Below are 18,478 nucleotides of genomic sequence, written 5' to 3'. Positions count from 1 at the left end.
AGTCTCCTGGCTTCCTTGTCCTTGGGGGTTGGTGCGGGCTGGCCGTGTCGTTCACGGTGGTTGACTGACTCCACCACCAATGAGTTCGGGGTAGGGTGAGTGTAAAGGTACTCATGCCCCTTTGTTGGCACAAAGTATTTCCGTTCTGCCTTTTTGGAAATGGGCGGCAGAGAGGACGGGGTTTGCCATAGTCCAATTGAAATGTTGGCTACCCCTTGGTGAAGCGGTAATGCCACACGGCCCGGTGCCAAGGAGGAGAGGACATTAAACAAGTTGTCCAAAGGTTCCTCCATCTCCTCCGCCTGGAGCTGGAGGTTGGTGACTACCTGCCGGAGGAGCTCCTGGTGTGCCTTGAAGTCCTCCTGAGAAGGAGGGGGCGGTGCCGCTATGGACTTGTCCGGTGCCGACGGGACGACTGGGACGGCCCTTAGTGCATCGGGCGGTGGCGGTAGGTCACACTCCACGTCCTGGTCTGGGTGCGGTGCCGGTGGCGTGGTCCTCGAGGACTGGTCTCGGTGCCGAGGCGAGGACGCCGAGTGGGCTTGGGATGCCCCAGCCACAGAGCGGGGCCCCAGCGGTGCGGGCGCCTGGGGCCACAGTGCCCACTGGCACCACTGTCCTTGCCATGGCGCCTCTTGCCACTGAGTCATCTGGGGTCCTACCAGGGTTACACGTTCCTGGGGGACAGTGCAGCCCAGGGAGGGACGGCTGGGCACCGAGGCAGAGGTGGCCGAGGAGCGCATGGTGCCGTATGAGCGGCTTGACCGGTCCTGTCCCTGTCGGGTCTGGCCCCGGGATTTAGACCTCGACGACGATGAAACGTATACATCGGAGGTGCTATCTCTGGTGTCCCATCGATGGCCGCGGCTACAACTCTTCAGTGCCAGTGACTGTCCGGATACACTCCGAGCATGGCACGCGCCGTGAAATGGTCGGCGGTGCCGATGGCGTCGAGACCTGCTATCACTTCGGCTGGACGAGGAGCGTTGACGCTTCCTGTCTTGGCGTCTGCGGCTCCTGCGGGCCGAGGAGGACTCCGGCGACTTGCTCCCAGGCGACCCCGACAACAGAGTGGAGGTCTGTCGTGGGCTTCGGGAAGGCCCCGCGGATCAAGCAGAGACCTTTACCTCAGACCTGGCCGGTGATGGCTGGTGGGCGCCCAGCGGTGGCTTTCCGTGGGCCTGGGGGCCCGGCTCGGGTGGCCTGCTTGGAACCGGCAGGACAAGGATACCGCACGCTGCCTGAGCAGCCTCCGGCGTCGACGGAATCTGCATCATTGGGGAGGCACTCGCTGACGGGGCCGGACTACTCCGCTCCACACAAGTCGGAGGTCTGGGTCCCGAGGGGGATCGTGGGCTGCCCAACTTGGGTCTGGCCTCACCCCTGTCCTTGTCTTGGCGCTGCTGGGTCTTGGCTTGCTTCTTAACAGGGGAGCAGTGCCAACTGGTGGACGGGGCGTCGCTCCGCACCGAGGACGCGGTGCCCAGCGCCGGGTCGGTTCGGCGCACCGGTGCCGGGGCCAGTGCCAACTCCATAAGTAGGACCCGGAGATGGATCTCATGTTCGCGCTTAGTCCGGGGCTTGAAGGACTTACAGATTTTGCAGCGCTCAAATTTTGTGGATCGCTTCTGGGCATGGAATTGCGACAGGAGTCGCACGACTTGAAGCCTGGGGCTCGGGGCATGCCCCGAGCCAGGCTACCAACTGTAGAAACCAGTAACGGTCAAAGATCGTACTACTAAGGAAAATGCTGCAGCAATGCTGGAGCACAAGTTCTGAGTACCTTCACTGGTGGCAAGAAGGAACTGAGGGTGGGGGGAACGCGCAGCCCCCTTTATGGCGCGATATGTCGGTGCCACTCCAGGGGTCGCAGCGGTGCTCCCCACTACAGGTACTGCTAAGGGAAAAACTTCCAGCACCGGTGCACGTGGCGAGCACACACACCTACTGTGGAATACACATGAGCAATCACTCGAAGAAGAACTAACCCTTGCCTCTTGAGGCACAGAGTGGAAAGCATCTACTTTAAGAAGAGAAAAGATGACCTGCCAAATCACTACCTGATGTTGTGTTCTGGAGGGCAATCTAAAGAGAGCTGACAACTAAATGTTTTATCCCCCCCTTCCTGTATCAATTTGAATCAAAAGGTATAATAGGCCAACAAGATAAAAATGCTGCTAATCTGCCCTCAACCTCTCTCAAAAATCCCTATGTGAGGGGCATGAGAGTCCCAACTGTGATTAGAACTGGCTATTCAAAGGCTTGTGTGCTTGGATCGAAACCACACATATATATATATAGTAAAAGAGGGTGAGCCTCCTATGGGCAAAAGAGAGCACAAACATATCTATGGGCTACTTGATTACTGAACAGCAGCAAACTGTCCATTTAATGGAGATCTTGGTGCAGACAATCACCATGTCAGCCTTCAGTCTGAGCTTCTGTTTCTTAGAAATAGATGATGTATTTTCTGCTGCTCAGACAATACGGGAATAAGGCAGGCTGGAGAAGGTATATGAAAGCGGGAGATTCTGGAATTGATCATAACTGCTAATGACCAGATTAGCTGGATGTTGTGTCCTGCAACCTTGAGAGATCATTTTACCTTGCGCAATGTCCGTGCAGGCAGTGCTGGAGGAGCATCACTGAGCTGGTGGTGGAAGGCATCAAAGTGCAGTGAGTAGTGACCTGAAATGAGACAAGGAATAAAATATTAATAAAGAATTGTAGCTGGGGGCTCACAGATCTGTACAACCTCAAGGCAGTAAGAATTCACTGTTCTAGCCCTCTGTAACATCAGGTAACCAGGTCCAACTGCCGACAGCCCCATCTCCAGTCCAGACTTTACCATATATCCTGGAAAGCAATCCTTGTAATGGGTAACCTGAAGTGTATCTGTTACAAAGTGCAAATGAGGAGTTTAGTAACAACAACAGAATTCTACCCACCGCTGTTATCAAGGATTTCATGGCAAGACAACAGGCTCCTAAACGCTGAATGTCTGGAAACACAATTAATAGCCTTAAGCTACTGCTGAGGATAGTCACAGACAAGAAGCCAAGACAGCTTACACCACTCATAAACCTAATTCTAGTCCCAAAACACACTTACGACCTTAATGCTGCAGCTGATGAAATTTTAAGTATTATCTAATAGTCAACCAAGCAGACCAAATAGCCTTCTCTCCCTGCACTCCTTACAAAAGGCTCAGATAAGTCAATGTTGGCTTTCATGTGGCCTAGGTTTATCTGTGCATGAGCACAGGACTTATCAAGCGGACCTACTGGGGATTTCCTTACCATGGGGTAGGCTTCGGGGAGGTACTGGTGGGGCCAAGATGCTCCCAACGTGGGCAGACAGGAATGGCAGGGCCTCTCTGGTTCCGCTGTCTAGGCTCCAGCTGCTGGGCGCTGCTGGCACAGCTGAAGGATGGAAACAGATTGAACTTGGGTAACATTACATTACAAGTTTTTCTTGGGGCTGGAGGCAATGGCCTTTCTCCATTCCTCAACTGAGTATGTGGGTCTGGCTCCTTGCCATTTGATGTAGTACCTGACCACAAGGTGGACCTGAAGGCAGCAAGCACAAGAGAAGCTGTGCGCTCTTTGGCTGCAAGGATGGGTCAGACTCCAGGGCCAGGGTGAATTAGGGGACTGCGATCTACAGAAAGGTGATTATTTTAAATTCAAGGGTAAAGAGAAGTAGAGTACCAGCATAAGTGGCAGAAACCTCACTAAACACAATAAAACCTATTACTGCACCATAATGGCTAGGTGGAGGATGACTAAGCTAATCATATCTGAACATAATGCAACACAAACATTAACTTTACTAGGCAAAAGAGTTAATCACTAGCTATGATAACAATTCTTCAAAATGTGGTTCTAAGGAATCAGATAATCCTATTTCAGAATTACCATCAGAAGACCTGATTTTCTTTAGTCAAAGAAGACAAGAAAGCTTTCCCATCTTCACAATCATATAATACATACTGGTTACAATCTCTAAATGCCTTCAGTTTTGCATGGAAAACAACTCAGGCAGAGAAACCCAAAGTAATACATTCAGATCTGAGAAGCAATAGCTTTTTCCTTCTAGGCTGAGTGACATTTGAAATGTCTGGAAAGATATGAACTCTTGTTATTAAAGAAAATACACACTTCTTTCTTTCAGACACACTGCACCACTTTCTTGATCACAAGAAGCAGCCAATAAACTAATCAATGTGCCGGAACAGCGATTTTATCTGTTTACTGCTGTGTTGGTTATTCTAAAACTGTTTAATATCTGAAGGGGGAATCAAATGATTTGGAGAGCCTAACAAAGAAAAAATGAAATGAAAAAGTTCATCACCTTCAGATACGGAAGATAGATCCAGTACAGAGAGATTAATTCTTCTGGCATAATTCTCTGTGTAGACAGGAATTACCTTTGATTAAAGCACCTATGTTTTGATGCACTGTTCTTCTGTTTCTAGAACAACCATTCTTTTCTTCATCTCTTTCAATTTTTTTCTTACCATCTCAAGCCTATTCTCTACTTGTATTATTTTAACAGACACTGAAACTAGTTTTGATTAAAAATATTAGACCTTCCTTGCAGGCTCTGGATGACAGAAAATACGGGTTCTAACAATAGGTCTGACAGTAGAAGATGAAAATACATGTGGGGTTACAAAAAGCTGATGATTTATCAGTGAGTCCATCTAGCGGCTACTAATGCCAAGTAGCAAGTGGAAAATGCAACAGGGACTATAGCGCAATAGATGCCAATGTCTGTTAGTCTATAAGGTGCCACAGGACTCTTTGTCGCTTTTTTCAGATCCAGACTAACACAGCTACCCCTATGATAATAGGTGCCAATGGAATTTTAGTTACAATTTTTTTTCTAATGGGACCTTATCCTCATTCCTCTGCATCTGTTTTGGGGACATAATTGGATGAAAGTAGTAGGTGCTAAGGGCCTCCACCGGCAAAAAATAATCAAAGAGATGCTCAGTTGGCCTAGAATATTTTATAGGCCTTAAACTTAACTAAAGTTAATGGCAGCTGGGGGAGGGGGATAGGGTAGGAAGAGGAGATATGCCCAGGAAAGAGCTTGCATCTTGGAGAGGGGAAGAAATGCCCTTCAGTCCCAGGAGTCACTGACCTGTGAATATTTCACTCTTAACATGACAGGTCTTGTATATTTTCCATATTTCTGTACTTGGTGAGGGGTTTTTTTAAGGATCGGGGGCTCCACCTCCAAATCCATCAATGTCTAACCTTGGACTACACATGTATGTTCTGGAAGAGGATTGGTGATCTTGGAGAAGCTTAAAAATTCCCTAATCTTTTCCCCAGTCCAGGAAAATGTTTTACTAATGTATTTCAGAAGATCATCCCATCAAAATATATCCTCTATTCACATGAGTGTCAGCCCCAGGCACCTGGCCAAATTCCAATCTTCCTTCCTGATTCCACCAGCCATTCAACTGCATGAGCAAATATTACTTACCTTGTAAATCTGCTTCTCAGAACACATCATCTTGCAGGATTCTCACTCCTGAGTCTCAGCTCCCTAGTGTAAACAGGCAAAACTCCCCAAGCTTTGAAGGGTTTTTTATGGTCCCTAAAGGTCTGTGGTAGTGGATAGGAATAAAGGTCACCCCACAACCAAGGTTGTGTGCCACAACTCTTTTATATATTGCCCATGGAGCTTTTTAATTAGTTCCTGATTCAGCAGGAAGCAAAGGCTTCCCAAGAGAAAAAAAAGAGCCAATTATAAAATCAAAATGATTGCAAAATTAGACCCTCAAACATGAAAGATGTAAAGATAAACACACCTTAAAAACACCAATCCAAAAGTGGAAGGGGGGGGGGGAGAAGAGACCAAGTGAGAATCCTAAAAGAGGGTGGACCAGCTCCAGGGATGCACCTGATCTGTACAGAGTGCAGGTCAGGGAAGTATGTGCAAAGATGGCATCAAGTTCAATTCTGCACTCACCTAACTCTGCTGTTTAGAATAGCCTGAGGATTACTCTGGTTTATACCAGCTGCAAATAGCCCCAATGGCCAAAAACACAGCCAGGGATTGGTGTAGTGCAGGGTCATCCCAGCTGTGTCCTTTTCTCTGCTACACTTGCATCAGGAAAAGGGAGTTGAATAAGAACCTCTATGCTGGCTCTACACCACCAATCATCTATACAGATGGATGAGGAACCTTGGGTTGCCTAAGCCAGTCTTAAGGCCAGAGTCCATCTGAGGCCTTTTTCTCCACACTTGACCTGTCATTTAGCCATTGAAGATCTGTTAATCTGCAACTCAAAGAGTTCCAGTCGTGGACACTTGGCACAGGGTCTGAGGTAAGTGCTGCAGGCAACCTTCAGTGCAGCCTTGGAAATTACCAGGATCAATATGGCTACATCTCTGAAGACATATCACTGCAGAGGCTCCCTGGATCTGTCTTCCAGCTTTGAAACTGTATGGAAAGGGGACAACTGCAGGTTTCGATCTGAAGTTGGGGGCTTTGGCAGTGATATACTGGAGAGCATCTTCCTGTGATTTCTTTTGGGGAAACAATGCCTGTCACAGAATGGTGATTATATATGATATAGAGAAGAATAAAGTCAAGTGGTGTCTCTTCTAAGGCAGATAGTGAGCTGAGTTGAGGCTGACATGTCCAGACAAGACAATTAACATGCCAAAGCACGGTTGTTGGATCAGAACAGAAAGTCAACTGCCTTGGGCTGCATTTAGGATTTCCTGAAATTCTCCCATTATTGTTCTAGCACTGATGCAGTTCAACTGGTAAAAGCAACTGTGGGCATGCTAGTATAGACCAGCCACAGGTATATTTACCAGTTTGGTGCTCTATAGTATAGGGCAGTGGTTCTCAACCAGAGGTACACGTACCCCTAGGAGTACTCAGAGGTCTTCCAGTGGGCACATCAACTCATCTAGATATTTGCCTAGTTTTACAACAGGCTATATAAAAAGTCAGTGCAAACTAAAATTTGATACAATGATTTGTTTATACTGCTCTGTATACTACACACTGAAATGTATGTTACAATATTTATATTCAAATTCATTTATTTTATAATTATATGGCAAAAATGAGAAAGTCAGCAATTTTTCAGTAATAGTGTGCTGACACTTGTATTTTTATGTCTGATTTTGTAAGCAAGTAGTTTTTAAGTGAGGTGAAACTTGGGAGTGCGCAAGACAAATCAGACTCTTGAAATGGATACCGTAGTGCCACCATTAAATATAATATGCAACCGTTGTATGCCACAAAATGGTTACCAAGCAACAATGTTGCTACTTGAGAGTACAGAGCAAAGGTCAAATGTTAAACCTACACAATGTTCTACTGATCAATAGTAATTTTTCCCTGATGGGACTAAAATTGACATTCATAGTAATATTCTGTACTAGGATGATAACCACAAGCACTAAACTAGCATTTCTTTCTTTTCCTTTCCTTGAGGCACTTTTGTTAAAAGGGAGAAATCAATAGCACTGATCAGAGGGAATCTGAAAAACAGATGTAAATCTCATCCACTAGCCCATTACACTACGTGGATCTGTCCCAGCCCATATCAGTGCCTAGAACTACTGTACATGATCCTGTTGATGGATGGTTCAGAGTCTGGCTTCTGCCTGTCGGAAACAACACTTTATCCAGCTATGCTCCAGGGAGGAAACTACCATTGAAGCTCCTATTGCCCTAGAGCAGCCAAACCATCTGGTGGAGCCAAGTGCACGTGGTGGTCAAGTTCAGCAGTAGGAAAGCAATAGCTGAACAGTTTTTCCCTTCAGCAGCTGGTGTCACTCTGCTGTCAATGAGAATTAGTGCAGAGGGCTTCTCACAGGAGAAGGGCTTGGACAAGTTCACAGGACATGAACATTAACAAAAAACTAGTTGGTTAATGGCACTCTTGACTTACAGACAATGGTAATGGTTCAAAAGGTTGCACATATGCCTGCAGCTGCATTTATCTACATTCACAACATGGCTCAGGAACTGGGGTTCCCTGATCGTCCCCTACAGAGGATTATAAAACATTCCTAAAGAGACTAACCAATCAAGCACCTGCCCTTGATATGTGCATGAGGCATTTGTTTTTGCCAATAGGGATTCCAGTTTGTAACTTAAAAAAACCACGACAACTTGATTTAACAAAATGTTCATCTCTACTAATGACTATCAAATGTCAAAAGCTACCTCACAGGATAGTTTGGAGAATCTTTTGAAGAAAAAAAGCTCAATACACATATGTATTATCTTTGGGCCAACTCCTGCAGCCTTTACTCAGGCAAAGCTCCCACTGAACTCAGTGAGAGTTTGTCTGTGTCAGGACTGCAGGATTTGGCCCATTGTCACTAACAAATGGTAAAGAGCTTCTTTAGTGGAGGCATTTGTGCATCTCTTTGTAGATCTAAAGCATCAGCACAGTTGTCTTTAGGCTGGCAGAAGCTCCCAGCTTAGTGAAACTCTCAGCCTAAGAATGTGACAGGATGTACAGAGGTGGAAGTCCATAAATGTACAAGCACAAACAGAGTAACACTACTACAAGATGCAGGAACATAATTAAGAAAAGGAATACCTTTCTCAGCAACAGATAGATTGGGATCACTGCAAGGTTTGCATGGTCCGATCACTTGCTGGATCAAGGCGCGCTGAAAATTTGGAGGCTAAAGACGAGGGGAGGCAGCATAGAAATGTGAAAACAGTTACAGATTTGCCAATATAGAAACCTGTGATAGCTGAAGAGCCCAAGATAAAAATCCATGGAAAGCTCTAGCCTCTGAGCTTTCACATGAATGTCAGTAGGCAAGGGGCAGATGGGAGACTGTTTGGAGGCACTGCATTGTTGGAAACCATTTTAGCCATTTATTGGTTAAATGTCCCTGGAAGTTTTAACTCTTAAAGCCTCATAAGGGTTGGGTTCTGGTTACTCCAGAAACCACTTCTTGACCTCCATGGCCCTGGTATATTCCACAGCAGCCAAGATCAGCTAATGCAACCGACCTCATTGCTCCCTAGGTTTATTTGTGAAAGGATGGGTTGTTCTCAGTGAGGGGTGTTAACTATGGAAGTTGCTTCCCCCATCATTTGAGAGATCTGATTTTTTGACCTTCGTATCATGCTGCCAGGCTCAGCTGTGCTCCCAGCCCTTTCTGGATGGTTTTCATGAGATGCTTACTGATGGGATGATGGTAGTGTTTTGAGAGTATATTTGCTTTGAAGAGCTCTGGGTTTTGAATCATGAATTAATTTGTCTTTGGTTTTGGGAGACTGGGTACTATATTTCATTTATCAATTGTGGTGGCATTTTATAAAGTTGATTCATTTATTTCTAGTTCTAAAATTGTGCCCATCCCATGCTCTAGGCTCCATGTACAAAGTCAAGTCATGTGACAGTTTATGATGGATCAGTGTTTACTGGTCAGGTTTAAAGTAAGAAGAGCCCACCCCCACAATGAGGACCCACAATTGCAACATACTAATATGATGCTGATTTAGTGTATCAAAAATAGTGGTTCTGAAAGGGGGAGAGAGACAAGTATAGAAATCTCTGCACAATCTGATGAGCCACTCTGTAAATGTAGCTAAGTCAGTGGTTTCTGGATGCAGGGGAAGGTAAAAAGGGAAGAAGTGAAGATATTTACAAATGACAATAGTGGATCTATATGGTAATCACAAATACACAAATGCCACAGCTGCTGTACTAGGAAAGAACAGTAAGTCTATTACCTGCCCATTTTCCATGATAGCTGCAGGATACATGGCACTGCTTGGTCGGTCCCGGTGGGTTGGCAGCAGCATCATCAGCTCCCGAGTGTGGCGGTACTTATCTGGTAGAGAGGGAGAGCCTGTAAACAAGTGAGAATAATCACGTACACATGACAAACCACACAAAGATCTCAGCTTGGCCCAGTGATCTAGTCCTCTTTCTTTCCTGGGACTCATGAATTACCCCAACAATTTGGATGATGATCTTACAGGACTCCAAGAAGACATGGTGCTGAGCCCACTTAGCAGCTGACTGTAGGTAGGTGCAGTAATAATCCATTTGTTATACAGTTAAGATATGGACACGTTAGGTTTAGGATGTACAACTCAGCAAGTCACTAGCTGTACATTACAAGCCACTTACCCCTAAAATAAAAATGTAACTGTCTCTGTGGAATCAGCAGCAGTTGTGGTTTAATATGCCTACTCTTCCCTGGCCTAATAAGATATCAGAGGTATGTATTCAGATGCCATAAAACTGAATAAGTATGAATGGGATATGAATTTGGGATACAAATACAACTGATGCTGGAATTTGCCAGTGGTTTGAGCATTGGCCTGCTAAACCCAGGGTTGTGAGTTTAATCCTTGAGGGGGCCACTTAGGGATCTGGGGCAAAAATCTGTCTGGGGATTGGTCCTGCTTTGAGCAGGGGGTTGGACTAGATGATCTCCTGAGGTCCCTTCCAACCCAGATATTCTATGATTCTATGTGTGTCAGAGATGGTACAGATAAATGGTGATTCCCATGCCTGGCTTTCTCTTTATTAATATTAGCCAGATAAAAATGGAATGTTCTTTGACAGTGTTTTTCAATCCTTTTTCATTTGCAGATCCCTAAAAATTTTTGAATGGAGGTGAGGTCCACTTGGAAATCTTAGATATAGTCTGCGGACCCTCAGGGGCCGTAGACCAGAGGTTAAAAACCACCATTCTGTGAATTTGAGGGCACTTTGTTTATCACTGTGCTTTCAGATGACACATAATTACCAAGCAGCATGCTGCTATTCTGAGAATACGTCAACAGAGGTTTGCCAACATGCTGGTCTATAGTAGGAGGGTATTTGCTCGTGATCCAGTAGTTGTTTGTAATCTGGATAATTGCCAGGAGATATTACATTACAGAGGGTCTATGTGTTTCATGTTAAATATTTATTGGAGTACAGCATTTTTTACCAGCCTACTTTGTTTTTTTACATTAGGCACCATGTTCTGCAAGGAGCACACCACACACCAATGGGCTTTCTGATGTATATAGCTACAATGGTTGTGCCACAAGAATGATTCACATTAATGGGATGGCTTGTGGATGTCTGGTAATACTGATACACACACACTCATGGATACACAATAATATGCAGAAGTTAACACTCTGAAGCTGCAGAAGTGAGCTATAACTTGTACTTATTATTTGTGCCACAAACACACACTTCACAGGCAGCAGCACATAGCGCATTACTCAGCCATGCCTGCTTTTGGGAAAGACATGCCCCCTTTTGCAAACTTTCCACAACCACACGCGCATTACCTGAACAGCACTCCAACATTAATGAACAAAGGCTTTTTTTTTTCTAGTTAATGCAGCTTTTACACCAATAACAGCATAACATGCACCTTTTTGGACTGATATACAGAACACCGTGGAGGGAACAATGTGGCCAGCAGAGTGCAGAATAAAATCCTATACTTGCAACAATTTCACCAGGGGGTGTAAGGCCCAGATAAATTTAAACCCCAGCACTGCATAAGTAAATGCAAAATATTTGCAACCTAACTCCAATCACAATTTCTCCACAGACATAAAACAAATACATTTAGACATTCTTAATTCTTATACACATTATCTTTAAAAAGACAGCTTTAACACTATACTGAGTCTCTTTTACTCACATACACATCACAGATAGTCCTATTTCTGCATGACAGATATAAAAATACTGAACTTATGGGGGTGCCAAGAACTGCATCACAGCACAAACCACATTGCAACTTTTTTCCCTTTTATTTATCAGCTGATCCTCATTTTTCTTGTCGTGGGAGCAAATTGCAGCTATATGTGCCATCAGTTTAGAAAGAATCACAAATCCCACAAGGCTTTGCATTTCATGATCTTTAAAATCCCTTGCTCTATGCTGCTTTATGGTGGCAGAATGTAATTTTTAAAACCAGTCCTCCTTTTTGTGCCCTCAGTTTGGAATTGCAAATAACTGTGGTTAAAAATGTGATTATAAATGGTGTCTCAGCATCTGATTTGCTGGCAGAATTGTGGGTGCAAAAAAAGTGGTTCATTTGAGATCCTGTTAACAATCAGGACTGCTATCTTGGACTTGGCTAAGGAGCATCTTCTCCGAGGCCCCCTTTTGAGTCAAGTAAACATTTTAAAACAAACTCAAACCTTTTAAAAGCTTCCAGAGCTGCCATAGGGATATCCTTCAGAACAACATTGCAATGCAGTGGCCCTGCAGACTTTACAAAACTCAGCTGAACGTACCATTGATCTCCTATGCTTTTCAGCTTGTAGCCCTGCACATGTAATGTGTGCAGTGTTTTACACACTGTTTATAGGAAAGCAAAACTTGGTTTATCAGGGCCTGGGGAGGCTTTTCATTTTACTCCAACATTTTTAACCAAATAAAATATTAAAATTGACACAAAAATACTGGTTTTATCAACTCATTTTCAATTAATTGAGGAATCTGTAAATTCCTGCTAAATCCTTCTTGATTCTCCCAGTTCTATTGTTTTTTGAAACAATTTGCTTCCAGCCCCAAACATGAACGTTTAGCTCTGATGAAGATTTTTATTTACTTTAAATGCCAAGTACAGAGACTCTTTTACCATGCTGAGTAAGAAGCTGGGACCTTTGCTCTCTGAGCCTGAGAAGAAGGCTGTCTAGAGGAAGCATTGAGAATGACTTGACAGCTCCCACAGTGATTACTCAATATGAGCTGCCTTTAAAGTGTATTGAACATGCTCCAATCCAGCTTTAAAATGATTCCTTTTAAAACAACATTACATACCTCCTTATAGGACTCCCTGTTATAACTCCTGGTTAAGGAACCTTGGCTCATATCTTCTTTTAACCCCATTAGAATTAGAGTAGTGCCTCATCTAAGCGATCTCAAGGGGAGTGAATGCAAACTCAAAAATTCTCATTGACCTTGTCTACAACACAGTGCTGCTCTTTCGCTGGGGCTGGGACACGGTGCTTCCCAACGGGTAAACAGGTAGTGCTGCACCAGGCTATGTTAGGGTTTGGGTCAGGCCAGGCAAAACCAGAGAGGAACACACTCTTTAAATTGGCAAAGAACAGTAATTTGTAATGTGTTTCTCTATCACTAGTGCAAGCTAATGGAGTTCTTACTGTATCTTGATTACAACATTTCTTTATAATATTCAACTCCCTGGATCCTGGCTGGAGGTGATGTGCATTATAACATCACTGTAAGGTTTGCTGTGTACTATTTAATCTGTTCTTTGTGGATATGATCAGTATCAATCTATTTTCTTGCTGCCTATCTTCCCGCAAATAAAATGTGAAGTTATTAATACATATTTCTATTACTTAGTTTACTTGGCTTATTGTTGACCCTCAAACAACTGGTATTTTTCTCCTTCAGCGAACAGTGCCACATTTTGGGAGTGGGGGATTAGCTCTACCATCTCCAGGGCTGGGGGATTCAAATTCTAGTTGAACCCTAAGTGCAAGTGACCTGGATGGTCTCTTGATCACTGTGGAAATTAATTCACCTCACAAAGCCACCTCTCTGCTCAGACTGACGTTAGTAAGCATGCTGCTGGACAGGACTGCAGCTAACAGGACAAGCTGATGCAAGGATTAGGGAAATGGGATGCAGTTTTTCACCTCTAGGTTACGATGTGAACCTACAGATGAAAGTTTTTAACAACTGATAAATACTAGAAGTAGAAACAGAGGTAACCAACATTCAATCTAGGACCAGAGGTGACAAGAACTGTTAAATCTGAGAAATTCTAGGTGGCCATGTGAAATGAGTTGATAGCCTTAGTACAGCTCCTGACTGATGCAGCATCTCAATTGGTAGCTTTGTCGGCAGTCTCAGCAGAAAGGCCAAGGATTGAACGGGTCATGGAGACTGAACTATCCTCTCACCTCTAGAGGTGGTCCCTCCAGGACAGAGATGAGGCACATTGGTGGGGGCAGTGTGGGGAAGCTTGCACTGCTGCCGCCCGTGCTGTATCTGTTCTGTGGATAAATAGAGGGCTTCAGCCTCCAGTGTTGTCAATCCAGCACCTTTCACCAGCACTAAATTAAAAAGAATATAAATAAATATAAAAAGGATAGAGGTGCATTGGCAGAGCTGCATGTGAAGTTTGCATGGTACTTTGCCAGTGCCATCACTCATTTTAACAAGCATCAAATTCCCCCAATTAAAAAAACAAAACAAAAAAAAGTCAAACAAAGAAACCAAAGCCATGTTAATTTTAACACAGTGGAACTTTTATATAGTGAAGTTGTTTTTCCTGCTGATCAATTTCACTCTAAATGGAGCTTTCATAATAACCAGATTAGAAACTTGCAAATTGCGAAGTATGGAAAAGATCTAAGACTTTCATTCCACGTTACCAGCAAATGGAGTTTCATAATAATTCATTAGACTGTGGAGGTAAACACTGCTTTTTGCCTAACTGAAAATGGACAAAACTGGCAAGGAAGAAATGTTTTATCTTGAACTTATCAAAATGTATTAGTAAGAATGGCGAGTAAAACAAAATAAAATAAATAATATCTGAAAATGTCCCTTCAAATAATACACTTTTAAAATCACTGTTTCTCTTGCTGTTTCCTTATTTGTAGTAAGTAGAGTTATCTAGTTCTCATCTATGGGAGGTGCTGTTGACTTAAGCATCAGCCAGACATCCTTTTATATTGTTCATCACTTTGGTTCCTAAGCAACAGCAGAGACCACAGCTGAGGGGGCAGTTGGTGATGCTGGGAAGTCAGACAGCTCAGAACGACTGGCAAAGCCTGTGGCTGTGAATACCGGATTTCTGAACTGGAAAATAGCTTGAAATGCTGCAAGCATCAAAATCTCACACTGCTCCCCCAAAAAGATTCAGGACTCATAGAACTAGCTGGGAAGGTTCATTTACAGAGCCTTCCTGACATGACAGCACCATATTCAGTTCCACCTTCTGTTCCCTGCTATGTCACCTTTATTCTAATTACTTTATTATTTGTGTTGTCATTATTTTCCTCCAACTCTTGAAAATTAACCAAGCTATTTTTATTGACATAAAGAATCCCATTCCTCAGCTTTCTATTCCACCTGATCCTTCCGTTAAATCATCCTGCTGCATTTCTGACATGGCAACAGACTGTGATTTATGACTTCATTGTAGGATCATGCACAAAGACAGGCTGGACTGAGAGGAAAAAAGCTCTTATTCTAGTTAAGAAGAAACAAATTCTGCCCCCTCTTCTGTGTTTACAGAGACCCCTGGCCACAGTGCAACCAGTGGAATTCTCTTGTGTGGGGAAGAGGGAGAAGATCCGAGCAACTGGAGCCAAGCTCTACAGCCTGTACTATAGAGGCCTTCTGCATGAGCCTGTGGAGGGAGATGCAGCAGTGGCTGGGGTGGGGGCAGGTGGACATGCAACAGAGCTGCCACAAAAGGGGAAGGAAACAACTTGAATGGAGGTTACTAAAACTCTGAAGCTGCAGTAGCAGACATGGAATGACTCCGCTGCAGTTCTGAGGCCTGGGGAAAAGGAGATTCACTGCACTAAGCCTCGTTATCCTAAGAGGTAAGGGAAAACAAAACATTAAGAGGTAAAGTATTTTGTGTTTGTTTTTTTTCTTGTCTTCAAGTATGATCCAGCATGAAAGTCCTCTTTTAATTCTGGTATCTCTCATTCCAAGCCCTTCAACCTTCATTGTATACATGAATGTTAACCCATCTCATGACTTCTTTAGAATGGTCTAATTTCCTTAAAGACACAAGATTGAACTTTGCCTTTTCTTGATATTCCACTTCTTGCAAGCACTGTAACAAATAATTATTTACATCCTTCAGTAGATTGTTTGCCACAGGGCAGTATGGCATCCTTTCCCTTACAATGTCTGTGATGCAAGTGGTTGGCTCAATTGTGTGGAAGCACATTCAAAACCATTACATAGCTAAACTGCCTGAAGTCAGCAAGTACCAAAGGTATACACTCCACCAAATTTTGCTGAAAAGATGACTGAGACCACTTTGGGGGTTACACAAAACATTTCAGAAGAAGTCACTGTTGAAAAAACAATCCCTAATAAAGTAAAATCGTTAAATTATTGTATATTTCAAGCATCTCAGCAGCACAATTTATAAACTGATAGGACAAGAGTCAGGGCCATTTGGGTTCCTGAACTCTTCACTCAAAGTCCCTCCATTCTTACCTCGTGCACTGGGAGGGGCAGAGTTAATCATCTGGGATGGTGCAGAGTGGGTAGAGCTCAGGCTTGAAGTGGAAGGACTGGCCTGGGACGAGGATAAAACAGAGATGTTGGTGACTGAGCCTTGGTACCTGGAGTTAGGGTAAACAAGCTGCAGGAGGCAGAGAAATCAGGAAGACAGAAAACTGAGCAGACTGGTGCATTATATATTCACTTGCCTCAGATCATCAAATGTGTAGGGAATGTGACCTCTGTCTAGGAAATAGTCACAATTAAACTCATTATTAACACTGTACAGTCATTGGGCTGTGGGACCCATTTCAGCCTTTCAGATTGATTGTCATGGATTGAAAGAGATATTACTAACTAAGATAAGCATCTCAACAAGAAAAACTAACTATTCTGCTCATTAGGTGATACCACACCCCTTATAAAGATGACCTTTACTTTGCTCTGTTCTTAGGCTACACTAGGAACTTTTAATTTACACCTATAGAAGAGTTAATAATATTTACCTTAGAAAGAAATCACTGGGAGCCATCTCTGCCTCCATGGCATTTCTATCAATCTTTAGGAGATACTGATCTATACACCAGGTCAGACTCTATGGGATTATTGCTATATCTTTTCAGTTCATAGCTATAGATAAATCTAAGACAGAAGAGGTCTAAGTATGTCTTCTGTACATGTAAATGATTCTTGTCCCAAGTACTGCCTACAGGGCATGTTCAATTATATTCCTAGCAATAGGTCCTTGATGTTGTACGGCAGCTATACCTGCATGTGGTACATGTCCTCAGCGGTCTCCCCTACAGAACTGTCTGTTAGGATAACCAGGTTTCCTGTTTCACTGGAAGTATGGGAGGAAAGAGACGATGACGAGTGTCTGACTGAACCCAGCAAGTTCAATGGGCTAAAACAAAAACAGAGACAGTGGCAAAACAGGGTGCAAAGGTTAGACAATATTATTTTCCAAATCTTAGTTTTAAGTAGTGAGGCCTGATCGTCAAAGGTGCTGAATGCCTGCAAGTCCCACAGACTCTTGTGTTGAACACCTTTGAAAAATCAGGCCATAAATGCTTACCCCTTTCATTTTCATAGCAATGGTAATAAGAAACCAATACCATTACATTTCAGTTAGGTCATTCAAACTTCAATCTGGGGCCAAGTTGGCATCTTTCCAGGAACCTGAGTGCTACACCTAATTTGCCTCAAACAGAGCAGATTGAAACCGCTCTCGTTTTTAATGCTGAGATGCAACCTGTGGAGACAGCTCCCAGGAATGTTTCATCGAGCACCAGCAGAAGCTACTCAGATCAAGATGGAGCATTTCCTGCATAGTCTGTAGTCTCCGTGGTCCACACCTATGTATTAAAATTGAAGGCAACTGCAGCTGAATGTAGAACTCTATGGCCCAAATGGCCTGCAGGCTGCACTTTGATCTCTCATGATGTAAAATTACGTTGATATATTCCTCTCTTACTCTGAATCACATACATAATATACACAGTAGAATCTTGCTAAATCACACTGACAACTTGGAAGCCCTTTACAAGTTGATGACTTTTGAGAAAAGTGCCATCACTTTGAGTGAGTGGTGGACTATGGAATTCTACCACACAACTTAACTTCTTGGATTTACGCACCTGAGAGTGAGTTGCTGCACCCTCTCCTACTGAACAAAGCTTTAAAAACAGCTACATGGACTCACTCTTCAAAAGGAAAAAACTGAGAATAGCAACTGAGACTTCACAACTCATTAGCATTCTTGTGTTTGTTGTTCTGTCTTGTGAGGCTATAACTCTTTTCAACTAACAGCACATTTTATAGATGCTAAAAATATTTGTTTGTATCCTGAAGTCCTGCTATCATCAGTTCTTGGGTTGGCTTTAGGGATGGGTCCTCAATCTGAATAAGAATCAAAAAGTTCAGATGCTTATCTAAACCTTATAAGCCTCTTAAATCTGAAAATTGGCCTGTATGATTTTATACCATTCTGATCTAATACCTTGAAAGCTTCTCTTATTGTATTTTGGTTCTAGTCTAGGCTGGAAATCAGAATTGTAAACACAACAATCTGAACATCTTTAGAACCTTAAACAAAGATTCAGTTTAAGTTCAGTTCCAAAAATAAGCAACAAGACTTTTTTTTTTGGTTGTCAAAGTATGTGTCTTATTTAACTTGAGCAGGCTGCCAATCCCTCATTTACATGTCAGAAATATTAAAAGTTTGGACCTTCAAAGTCATTGTGAATTTTGGGCTCTGAGAAAAACCTAAGTGCC

The 18,478-nt window shown here is 43.4% G+C and overlaps 1 protein-coding gene across 1 annotated transcript in view; it reads right to left on the bottom strand.

Moving 5' to 3' along the window:
* DOCK3 (dedicator of cytokinesis 3) overlaps window positions 1-18,478 on the bottom strand; it is a 357,395-nt gene that overhangs the window by 6,182 nt on the left and 332,735 nt on the right. Inside the window, exons 46-50 of the mRNA XM_029912574.1 lie at window positions 16,973-17,108; window positions 16,199-16,346; window positions 9,742-9,860; window positions 8,591-8,678; window positions 2,606-2,688 (exon numbers count right to left, since the gene is read on the bottom strand). Coding sequence (XP_029768434.1) covers window positions 2,606-2,688; window positions 8,591-8,678; window positions 9,742-9,860; window positions 16,199-16,346; window positions 16,973-17,108 — 574 coding nt within the window. The remainder of the gene's footprint in view (window positions 1-2,605; window positions 2,689-8,590; window positions 8,679-9,741; window positions 9,861-16,198; window positions 16,347-16,972; window positions 17,109-18,478) is intronic.

The sequence above is a fragment of the Terrapene carolina genome, unplaced genomic scaffold, assembly GCF_002925995.2.
Source record: "Terrapene carolina triunguis isolate 2854851 unplaced genomic scaffold, T_m_triunguis-2.0 Scaffold232, whole genome shotgun sequence".
NCBI lineage: Eukaryota > Metazoa > Chordata > Testudines > Emydidae > Terrapene > Terrapene triunguis.
The sequence above is the reverse complement of the archived record's forward strand: the minus strand, read 5'-3'. Positions and strand labels throughout refer to the sequence as shown.